Raw genomic sequence first — 12,139 nt, 5'->3', positions numbered from 1 at the left:
ACAGCTCTGTAGATAAACTAAACAAGTGACATGCATGCTTTGAAAGCATTTTAGGGTATGTGAATTAATCTCAACAAAACTGTTACTAAAAAAAAGTGTACTACAGGCCCTGCTCCGTGCGGGCCACACCCTGCCCATCGTCAGCTGTCCTCAGCGCGGCGATGGCAAATCCCTGGCGCGCGCCGTGCCTGCCTTCCTCTCCGCGGGTGGGGCCCACCGGCAACCGTTGTTCACGGCTCCTCTTTCTTTTCTTTTTTTTTTTTTTTTTTTTTTTTGTGGTACGCGGGCCTCTCACTGTCGCGGCCTCTCCCGTTGCGGAGCACAGGCTCCGGACGCGCAGGCGCAGCGGCCACGGCTCACGGGCCCAGCCGCTCCGCGGCACGTGGGATCCTCCCGGACCGGGGCTCGAACCCGCGTCCCCTGCATCGGCAGGCGGACTCTCAACCGCTGCGCCACCAGGGAAGACCGGCTTCTCTTTCTGATTCCAAGAGTAGCTTTGGAATACTTCTTGAAATAGTGCTTTTAGCAACCACTGGAAAGCCACTGGCAAAGACCGGATGGGAGACGTCATGGTGTTGTGGGAGACTGCTGATAGTGTCCTGGCGTTGGAGGATAAAAGCGGCATTGAGTGGGCCATGAGGCTAGAGGTCTGTCCTTAAGGCTGTGCTTTAGCGAAGGAGCATAAACAGCGGGGACTGTTGAGGTTTCAGGCAGTGAATTGCTGGGGCCCATCCCTGGAGGAGGATTTTGCCACATACCTGTCAAATTTATATTGTAGAAGATACTCTGGGAACTGTGTGGAGGGATCATTTCGAGGTGGGTGGGGCTGGAGGCGGGCCCAGTGGTGATGGTGGCCGTGAGAGTCGGCGCCGAGAGGGGTCCAGGCTTCAGGCGTGCTGGGAAGCACAGTCAGCAGGTGGTGATCCGTGAGGACACTGAGAGTCAGAGAGCAGTCGTGACGCTGCTTACAGGTGGTTCCTGTACCGTGAACGTCAAGACTGAAGGCTACTGGGTGAGTGGAGAGCTGGGCCGTGTGCACTGAGCCTTCAGCCTCACACCAGCCTTCAGGCACGACTGCTTAAAGAGGACTGCACTTCAGTAAACACAAGAAACACTCTCCCGAGGCCTACTTATATTAGCCTATTGGTTAGACAGAAAAAAAACCTATGTAGAGCTGATTCACTTTGCTGTACGGTAGAAACTAATACACCATTATAAATCAACTGTATTCAAATAAAAATTAATTAAAAAAAATAAAACAATTAAAGTGGGGATGGCAGACTTCCCTGGTGGCGCAGCAGTTAAGAATCCGCCTGCCAATACAGGGGACACGGGTTCGATCCCTTGTCCGGGAAGATCCCACGTGCCGCGGAGCAACTAAGGCCGTGCGCCACAACTACTGAGCCTGAACTCTAGAGCCCACGAGCCACAACTACTGAGCCCACGTGCCACAACTACTGAAGCTCACGCACCTAGAGCCCATGCTCTGCGACAAGAGAAGACACCGCGATGAGAAGCCTGTGCACCGCAACGAAGAGTAGCCCCTGCTCGCCGCAACTAGAGAAAGCCTGCACAGCAACGAAGACCCAACGCAGCCATAAATAAATAAATAAAATTAAAAATAAATAAATAAAACAGGGATGGCAAACCATGGGCCACATCTGGACCTCCCTCTGTTTTGTACAGCCTGAAAGCTAAGAATGGTTTTTAAACTTCAGTGTTTGAAAAACATCAAAAGCAGAATAATATGCTATGACATATAAAGTTATGTAAAATTTAAATTTCAGTGCCCATAAACAAAGGTGTTCTTTTAATTCAAAAAAACATAAAACAAAAAACCTGGAATAAGATTATTGTACTTGCGATGGAAATTCATCCAGTGTTGTGTAATTTACATGGTACGCTGGGAGCGTGTTTGTCATTAAAATGAAGCCTACTGAAGAGATCTCTGTTTAATCATAGGGAACTTGACTTGAAGAATATTCTTGTATTGTGTGTCAGAAAATACACGTGTAGCCTTTAAAAAAAGATGGACGTTAGCCATGTGTTAGCAACAGATTTCACAATAGATTACAAGTATACAGAAGTTTTATTTTGATAGCATATCAAACTCATCTGTTCAGGTTTTTACTTAACAAAATGAGAGAAAAAGAGCGCTGTGGCCATACCTGTGCTCTCAAGTGCACTTGTGTGGTAATCATGATGTAAGAAGTTGATGTGTAAGTGTCATATATGGGAATTGTTTTGTGTTCCTAAATGCTTTTATTCTGTCAGAAAGATTTAAGTGCACATATTATAAGATTTTTATGTCAGTCTTTGTTAATTTGATATTTGAATGCCTGAGTGTTCTAAATATAATTCATGGGTTTATTGAAGATTAATTTCTTTTTCTTTGGGTTACTAAATATTTTCTGATGTTTAGCTTGAAGTACATATTAAGGTGTGAATTTTTAAAATTTTCTGGGGTATACTAAGAATTGTAAGTAAATCTTTCACTATACATTACTATGTTCCTTTTGTAGTGTTTGTTACTTTTTGTCTTTTTTCTTTGTTTTCATTTATTGTATATTGTACAACTAATATAAATTGAAGGAAAAAAAGTAAAGCTAAACAGTAAAATAATTTTCCCTTTTTGTTTAAGTCCAGTTTTCTCAAATACTTTGTTTTATTTTGTTTAAAGGGGTTTGTCTTGGCTGTTACTATCATGAGGGAAGCAATTGATGAATTTCGGCGTTTTCAGCGAGACAAGGAAGTGAATTCACAGCTATACAGCAAGCTTACAGTAAGAGGTGAGCAAGACACTTTTAATTCAGTTTATCGTTACTTAATGTAATCATCATTTTAGAATTAACATAAATGCAAGAAAACATGTCTTAATTTTGTTACTGAAAATAGTATTATGCGATTGTGTGTTGTCTAATTAAGTCTAATAATATAATGCATATAATTTCAGGGTAGCTTTTTATTCATTCTCTAGATGCTTGGATGTATGTGTTTATGAATATTAATGTATACACAAACCCTTAAACGCACGCACACATACATATACATAAATATTAACAGTTTTAGAGTGCGCTCTGTTACAGGTTGTATATAATGCACGTGTACTAGCGACACGTGAAACTCAACCGGTGTGCACACACTGTCTGTGAAGGGTAGTTATGACTTCCTTTAAAGTCTGTCTTTGCTTTGTATTTCAAACACAGTCATTAAGGTCAGACATCCGGCATCATGGCCTTTAAACTATACTTAAGGGAGAGGACCTTGAGCAGGTGAAACAAATGCGTGATCCAAAGTGGTACCTGATGTGTACCCATTTCCCCGTAACCTTCATTGAAGGCTTTCACCCTTGCCTAGTTTACGTTTTTGAGAGTTGTTTATTTGGTTTCTCAGTCCATTGTAGAAAAGAATGTATTAGGGAGAGAGTGGGTGAAGCTATTACAGGCAAGCATGATGACAGTAGAAAGTGACAGTGAAAAACTAAATGGATACTCATAATGACTCAGAGCCTGTTTAAAGACGGAGAAGTTTAGAGTGGAGTTTATGTCTTCTGTTTATACATGGACATTTGTACAATGAATTATTATTATTTTTTAATTATCCAAAAAGTGTTTTTATGCTTTATTGGGATATTTTCCACATAACATAAAATTCATCCGTTTAAAATATACAGTTCGGTAGTTTTGGGTATATTCACAGAGTTATGAAACCATCACCACCATCTACTTTCAGAACGTTTTTAACATTCTAGAAAGAAGCTCTGAATATCTACTAGCAGGCATTTCCCATTCTTGCCGCTTCCCTATCCCACTCCAGCCCCAGGCAACCACTGGTGTACTTTCTGTCTCTATGGCTTTGCCTGTTCGAAACATTTCATATAGAAGGAGTCATGTGGTGTGTGGCGTGTTGTCACTGTTCTCTGACACTTGGCGTCATGTTTTCAAGGTGCATTCATGTTGCAGTACGTGTGCCAGTGCTTGGTGTCTTCTTGTTGCCAGGTGATGTTCTAGTATGGTATACCATATGGATGGACATTTAGGTTGTTTCCACTTTTAGGCCATTATAAATAATGCTGCTGTGAACATCTGTGTACAAGTTTTGTGTGAACATTGTTTTTATTTCTTTTGTATCTATACCTAGGCATGAAATTACTGGGTTGCACGGTAATTCCATGTTTTTGAGGAATTGCCAAACTATTTTCATAATTGGCTGCGCCATTTTACGTTTCCACCAGCAGTGTGAGAGGGTTCCAGTTTCTCCACACCTTCAGCAACACTTGTTGTCTCTCTTTTTGACTGTAGCCATCCTAGTGGGTGTGAAGTGGTATCTCACTGTGGCTTCGGGTTTCATTTCCCTAATGACTAATGATGTTAAACGTCTTTTCATGTGCTTTCTGGCCATTAGTATATCTTCTCTGGAGAAATGTTTATTCACATTCTTTGCCTGCTTTTAAACTGAGTTATCTGTTTTAATTGTTGAGCTGTAGGAATTCTTTCTGTATTCTGGATTTAAGTCCCATGTTAGATATATATAATTTGGAACTATATTATCTCATTCTGTGGGTTGTATTTTTTCTTCCTTGATGGTGTCCCCTGATACACAAAGTTTTTAATTTTCATGAAGTCCGAGTTCATCTGTTTTTTTTCTTTTTGTCGCTTATGTTTTGGGGTTGTATCTAAGGAACAGTTTGCCAACCCAAAGTTACAACGATTTGCTTCTGTATGTTCTTCTAGGAGTTTTATAGTTTTAGCTCTTACATTCAGGTCTGTGACCCATTTTCATTTTGTATTTTGTATGTGATATGGCTTCTCATTCTTTTGCATGTGAATAGCCAAGTTGCCCCAGTATCATTTGTTGACAAGACTGTTCTTTCTCAATTGAATTGAAAAATTAATTATTAAAAAGCTTTAATGCTTAAAGTATTGGTATGGTAGAGGAAAGGTGTGTTGTAGAAAATAAGGTAAGCTTTAGCTTTGGGGAAAAGAATCCCCAGAATGGCCAGGTAAATTAGGTGTAACTTTGGTTTGTCTATTTTGGAATGCAGTATAGGTCCTGGCTTATGTTTTAAATTGTTTTGTATTGTGGAATTTGGGCTGAGCAGAGATTTGTTTCTGGGCACTAATTGTATCATTCACAAATAAATGGTGCGGTGATGTCAGCAAAAATGACAGAGTACGCAGCTCCACAAATCAAGCAGAAAGTGGCAGAGCTAACTTTGTCAAAACTCTGGAAAACAGTCAAACTTTGCAGCATCCAGCATCCAGGTGATGGTTGCATCCAGGAAAAGGCCTCCTAAAAATCGTAGGAAAGCTTTTTGGTATTTTCACCAGCCTTGCTCCACCCCCTCCCTGTCATGGCACCCGCCTGGAAGACAGCAGCAGCCATGTTCCCAGTCTGGGCTCTGGACCCGGCCCTGGAGGGCACAGAGCAGGCCCTGGAGAGCACAGAGCAGGATGAGCTGGCAAAGCATTGTGTCTGTCTGTCTAACCTGTCTCGGGGCTACTTGAAGGACTGACCCAGTTCGCTCGCCTGTCTTTCACCTAACTTGGAATTCAGGGCAGGAAGGCTGAAAAGCCGCAGGCGTTTCTTTTTGTGTAAAAGGCTCGGGTACAGCCGGAGTGACCGGGCAAAGATTAGTTGGGGTTCACACACGGGAGTGTCACTTCCAGGCGGGAAAAGATGCGAGAGAATCCAAAGTGCCCCCTGTTTGCTCGGGGAATTTTGAAAGCTACACTCAAGGCCAGAGCTGGATGCAAGCTCAGAAAAGGCCTGAGAAGGTCTTTTGCTTCTGACCAATTTGTAGGCTCAGGCCAGGCGGAAGAGAAGGCTGAGGCAGAGCTATAAACAGCCAGGCTAAGTGACAGGGTGTCCGGCACAGAGCCACAGTCTGCAAAGGCTGGGAGAGTCTGTTCTCCCTTTCTGTCTTCTTCCCTCCCTCCCTCCCTCCCTCCCTCTTTGTCACCATATGTGACAAAGAATACACGCTTCCCAAAAATAGTTTAGAAAAGTCACTAAATATACATGGCTATAGCGTATACCAAGCAGCAAAACAAACCTGGAAGAGGGGGAAATAGCTCATTTCCTGGGTTACCAGATTCTAATACTCAAAATGGCCAGTTTTCCACAAAAAATTACAAAGCATGCAAAGAAAATGTAGCCCATTCACAGAAGAAATTAACAAAAACTGTCTCTGCGGAAAAGCCCAGACATTGGACTTAATAGACAAACACGGCATCGTCTGCCGCAGACGTGCTCAGGAAGCTAAGGCAAACAATGGACAAATTGCTAAAAGATACCAGAGTGCTATGCTAACAAATGGAGAAGATCAGTAAAGGTATGTAAGTTTTAAAAAAAGAAGCAAGAAATTCTCGTGCTGAAAAGTACAATAGATGAAGAGAGAAACTCACTAGAGAGTTTCACTCCAGATTTGAGCCGGCAGAAGAAAAAATCAGTGAACTTGAACCTAGATCACTTGAAATTATCTGGTCTGAGGAGCAAGAAGTAGAATGAAGAAAAAGAAATCGATCTTAAGAGACTTGTGGGGTAGCATCGAGCGTACCAAGGTACATGTGATGGGAATCTTAGAACGAGAGGAGAGAGAAAGCACAGAGAAAATACTTGAAGGAATAATGGCCATTAACTCCCCGAATTTGAGAAAAGATGAAAGTCTACACATTCAGGAAGTTCACTGAACCCCAGAAGGATAAATGCAGAGATCCACACTAAGACACATTACCATCAAACAGCTGAAACCCCAGGACCAAGAGCACACGCTGCAAACAGCGAGAGAGGCGGCTTAGCACACACAGGGGGTCCTCAGCGAGGTGATGAGCCGTCTGCAGACTTCTCATCAGAAACCTTAGAGGCCAGGGGGAAGTGGGGTGATGTTTTTAAAATTGGAAAAGGAGAAAGTCAACAGAAAATTCTATGCTAGTAAAACTCTCACTCAGAAATGAAGTTGAAATTAAGATATTCCCAGAGAAATTTAGAATTAAAAACAGGGACTCAGGGCTTCCCTGGTGGTGCAGTGGTTGAGAATCCACCTGCCGATGCAGGAGACACGGGTTCGTGCCCTGGTCCGGGAAGATCCCACATGCCGCGGAGCAACTAAGCCCGTGAGCCATGGCCGCTAGGCCTGCGCGTCCGGAGCCTGTGCTCCACAACGGGAGAGGCCACAACAGTGAGAGGCCCGCATACCGCAAAAAAAAAAACAAAAAAAAAACAGGGACTCAAACACAAATACACATATACCCATGTTATCACTGCACTCTGTACAGTCGCCAAAAGGTGATGATGACAGTCCAGATGTCCGTCAGTGGATGGATGGATAAACAAATTATGGTCTCTTCATACATTGGGATACTGGGATATTATTTAGCTGTAACAATTAATGAAATGCTGATACATGATAGAATGAGAATGAGCCCTGAAAATACTGTGCTGTGTAAGAGAAGCCAGACACTAAAGGTCGTCTATTGTATGACGTCACTCTTTTGAAATATGCAGAAGAGGTAAGTTAATAGATACAGAATGCAGATTGTGGTGGCCGTGGCCTGGGGAGGCAGGAAATGGCAGCCGCTTGACGGGTATTAGGTTCTTCTGTGGCGATGAGCATGTTTTGGACCTGGAGAGAGTTGGCCGCACGGTACTGTGAGTGTACTAAGTGCCCCTGAATCGTTTACCTTTACGCGGCTGACTCTCTGTCATTTTCACCTAAAATAGTGTAAAGTGATGAGGAAGACAGACTGGCAAATGCCTTTTACAATTCTGTAACATTTGAATTCAGAATACTCGAAAAACAACTTCAGTGGTTTCACTTCAAATGCAAGTGAAAATTCACGTTTAAAAAAAAAATCGGCCCTCGTTGCCCATGATCCGAGAAACGGACATTTCCCACGTAGATAGATGGTGGTAGCGAGGGCTGCTCTTTTGGACTCCCGTGTGTGTCAGGGCACGTTCCCCGTGCTCGTTCACATAACCGCCGCCCAGGGGTGGCTGGTGTGGTCTCCACTCATGCTCAACAGTCGGCCCTAAGTTGCCACCCTTCTTGGCAGAGTATTTGAACCAGGTATTTGAACCTGGACCCTCTGACCTCAAATTCAGTGCTCTTTCAGCTGTGGCACATTGCTTTCTGGCTGGTTATTCTGATGTAAATGATTGATAAATAAAATTTAGTATATAGAAAGTGCATGTGTATGCCTATTACTGAGTATAGTTTCAGATTTATGTTTTGAATGGCATTGGTTTCTTTCTGTGATGTATTGTAGTTTGTTGTATCATTTTGCAGCATGTGAACTTTTTATATCTAGAGTTCTCAAGCACATTCTTGTAGAAATACATTGAGAAAATGTTCTGTGTTGTTATTTTTGTCTTTTGCAAAGGAAAGCCACTTCCACTGTTAAATATGCTAACGTCTTGAAGGTGCTGTGTGTGGAAGCGGAGAGTATTTTAACTCTGGCATATGACCTTAGTGAACACTGAATGATTTTTAGTTTGCTCTTTCTTTCATTGCCTGATAAGCTGCTTTTCTTGCATGGGAATTTTCCATACCTGTTGCTGCTACCTTCCTTCCTTTCTCTTTATGACTACTTGTGCTAGTCATTATCTCCTAGTGAACAGCACCAGAAGCAGAGGTAAGGAAGAGAAAACAAAATAGATTTTCCTACTTCTTGGCAGCTTTTGCAAAGGGTTTGAATTGTGTGGCCATTCTACTTTTGGATTCTTGGAAACAATGCTGTTTTTTTCCCTTGTTGCTAGGGAGTCATGGATAGATTGTATACCTTGTTTGTAATCATCCAGGTGGCTAGTTCACAATTCATTTCTACAAATATTTACTAAGTACCCACTATGTGTTGGGTACCGTGATAACTTGATGAGATTCAAACATGGATAAGTCCCGAACTAAGCTTTTTAAAGAGCTCATGTAGTCAGTATTCTAGCAGATAGGATCGATTCAGAAGTCTTCGTTTATTTGTTCGTGTTTTCATCAGCTGCCGGATCTCAGCAGGGCTAAGTTATGTCAGCCACTATTAGTGTATTTCCCAAATTTAAACCTAAAGCTAACATGGAACTTGATATTTAGAAATGAAACTTGAATTAATTTTGTGCTGCTGGGTCCTTCATACAGCTTGTGATGATTGTTTTCCAGTATATCTTAGTTATTTCTTTTTTATTTTTTAATGAATTTATTTATTTTTATTTATTATTTTTGGCTGTGTTGGGTCTTCGTTGCTGCGCGTGGGCTTTCTCTCGTTGCGGCGAGTGGGGGGCTTCTCATTGCGGTGGCTTCTCTTGTTGCGGAGCACGGGCTCTAGGCCCGCAGGCTTCAGTAGTTGTGGCTCGTGGGCTCTGGAGCGCAGGCTCAGTAGTTGTGGCGCACGGGCTTAGTTGCTCCGTGGCATGTGGGATCTTCCCGGACCAGGGCTCGAACCCGTGTCCCCTGCGTTGGCAGGCGGATTCTCAACCAGTGCGCCGCCAGGGAAGTCCCTTAGTTATTTCTTTTTACCAGTTCTGGCGTTTAACATGTTTTCAAGTATTCAAACATAGGAGAGAGAGAAAAATGTCTGTGACTTGAGCCTTATGTAAAGTACCTGTGTTTGTGTGTTCGTGTGTGTGTGTGTGTGTGTGTGTGAGAGAATGTGAGAGAGAACACTTGCATATTTACATGTCTCTTGTGGTCCAGTTTCCTTGCCAAAAAGGAGCCTTATCTGTGCAGAGTATAGAAGTTCTTTATTCCTGTGTATTTTAGCATCTTTGATTCATATTATCAACACTGTGTTGTCCCACCGTTGTTAACATTCTTACTCTGTGTTTTTTACGTGAAAAAGACTTTTAGGGAATGTCTAATGAAATTTTGTCATCTTTTAGTGAAATTGACTCCATTTGTCAGTAATAATCATTCCTTGAAAATCAAGAGATTTAAAAATCCCTCGTTAGTGTCTTTTACGTATTGTCTATGCAGTTGCTGCTTTCTCTAAGTCATCTTTCTTATCGTAATGTAGTATTTCATTATTCCAGTATTCCTCCCAAAGCTATTCCAGCTCTTTTTTTTTACTGATAGTAGAGGAAAAAGAATTGATTGTGTTTAATTTGAGCATCTTAATTTTTTTTTGTTGCTTAAGAATGTTATTAAATAATACCTTGGTTATTGCTAGTGAATGTTTAAGAGTAAAAATTGGTTACTTTCGGCCAGATGCTGTATAATTCTTACCCCCTATTTCTTTTTTTTTCTTATTTCCTAGGCTGTAATTATACCGTCCACTTGTTATTATGTTTTATTTCACGCTGCCTTACTTAATCTTGCTAGACTATAAGTTGCCTGTGTTGTTCCCACTTACGTCCCCGGCCTGTAGTGGGGGAAGGGTGTCCGCGTGCCCTTGAGTTAATCCTGACTTCCTCTGGCGCCTTCAACTTTGTCAGCCGAGGTCAAGGGGGAGCCTGTGCCCTGCCCAGCTTCAGCCGGGGTCAAGATGGGCTCCCGGGCTCCCCGGGCCTCTTGGCCTGAGCGCAGTCTCAGCCCGTGCACCCCAGGGCTGGCCTCAGGGGACCTTCATCTTTGTGTCTCAGACTCTGTAAAATCACTCTTCGTCCTCTGCGCTTTAATCCCCACCAGATTCCGTACACGTTCATTCTTAGCCTTGCCCTGTTTTCACCGCGCCTTTGGAATCCTGCTTTCTTCATCCCCTGAACCTTCCCGTCATCAGACGCCTCTGGATGTGCCTTCCTGCTTTCATTACACTGTGCCTCTCCTCGGACGGCCCTGCGTCCCCTGCAGCTCTCCTAAATGTTTGCTGTTTTTCCCCCATAACCTTGGGGCCACTTGACCTGGAATCAGAGTCCTTCCTACCTTTGTAGCTTATTCCCTCTTGCACCTGCCTGCGGCTCTTTTTCGACCGCCAGTGCACTGATCTTACACCTTTGTGCTGTTCCTTTTGCCCCTTGGATGTCCTAGTTGATGAAGCGCCGTGTACCCGTTTTTTCTTGGATGCCTGGGCTTTTGGGGTCCTCTCTGAGGGCTCTTTGCCTAAACTCACGTGCACAAAGATTTTCTGTTACTTTCATTTCTCCGATGTTTCTTCTACTAGAGGTTTTTTAGTTTTACGATTTGCGTTATATGACAGGTCTTTTGAGTAAAGTTTTGTGCTGGTACAAGGTGTGCGTGTTGTTTCTAGCACCAGTTTTTGAAAAAGTGATCCCTTTACCACCACATTGCCTTACACTTCTGTCAACAAGTAGTTGTCTTTCATGTGTGGGTTTATTTCTAGACTCTCTCTTTGTTGACCTATTTGTCTCTCTTTATGCTAAAACAGTGCTCTTTTGATTACTGTTGTTTCATAATAATTCTTGAAAGCGGTAGCGTTTGCCCTCCGAGTTTGTTTTTCATTTTTAGAGTTGTTTTGGCTAGACTAGATCCTTTGTATTTCCATGTGACTTTTGTAAATTTATTTATTTGTTTATTATTTTTGGCTGCATTGGCTCTTTGTTGCCACGTGCGGACTTTCTCTAGTCGCGGTGGGCGGGGGCTACTCCTCGCTGTGGTGCGCGGGCTTTCCATTGCGGTGGCTTCTCTTGTTGTGGAGCACGGGCTCTAGGCGTGCGTGCTTCAGTAGTTGTGGCACGTGGGCTCAGTAGCTGTGGCTCGCGGGCCCCAGAGCGCAGGCTCAGTAGTCGTGGCGCACGGGCCTAGTTGCTCCGCGGCATGCGGGGTTTTCCCGGACCAGGGCTCGAACCCGTGTCCCCTGCGTTGGCAGGCAGATTCTCAACCCATGCGCCACCAGGGAAGTCCCTCCATGTGACTTTTAGAATCATTTTGTTAATTTCTATTTAAAAAAAGCCCGCTGGGATTTTGATTGGGATTACATTGAATCTATAGATAAATTTGGGGGAGAATTGACTTTTTAATAGTATGAAGCCTTCTGATCCATGAATGAGGTATATCTCTTCCTTTATTTAGGTGTTTTAAAATTTCTTGCAGCAATATTTTGGATTTTTTTCCAGAGTATAGGTCTCTCTCTTAATATAATACGATGTGATATAATATAATATAGTATAGTATAAAAGTTATTTCCCAACTACCCACTTTGCTTCATAATCTGTTTTAAGTTAGGCTCGTACCTCCACATCCACTTAAGATGTTGAG

General features: G+C 42.8%; 1 protein-coding gene across 3 annotated transcripts in view; it reads left to right on the top strand.

Annotated features, from left to right (window-relative positions):
* The window catches only part of ATP9B (ATPase phospholipid transporting 9B (putative)), a 205,300-nt gene that overhangs the window by 34,536 nt on the left and 158,625 nt on the right, over positions 1 to 12,139 (top strand). For all 3 annotated transcript variants that reach the window (XM_059040457.2, XM_067015936.1, XM_067015933.1), the window contains one exon: positions 2,681 to 2,789. In XM_059040457.2, coding sequence (XP_058896440.1) covers positions 2,681 to 2,789 — 109 coding nt within the window. The remainder of the gene's footprint in view (positions 1 to 2,680; positions 2,790 to 12,139) is intronic.

The sequence above is a fragment of the Kogia breviceps genome, chromosome 15 (assembly GCF_026419965.1).
Source record: "Kogia breviceps isolate mKogBre1 chromosome 15, mKogBre1 haplotype 1, whole genome shotgun sequence".
NCBI lineage: Eukaryota > Metazoa > Chordata > Mammalia > Artiodactyla > Physeteridae > Kogia > Kogia breviceps.
Note: the sequence above shows the minus strand (reverse complement) of the source record. Positions and strands in the feature narration are given on the sequence as shown.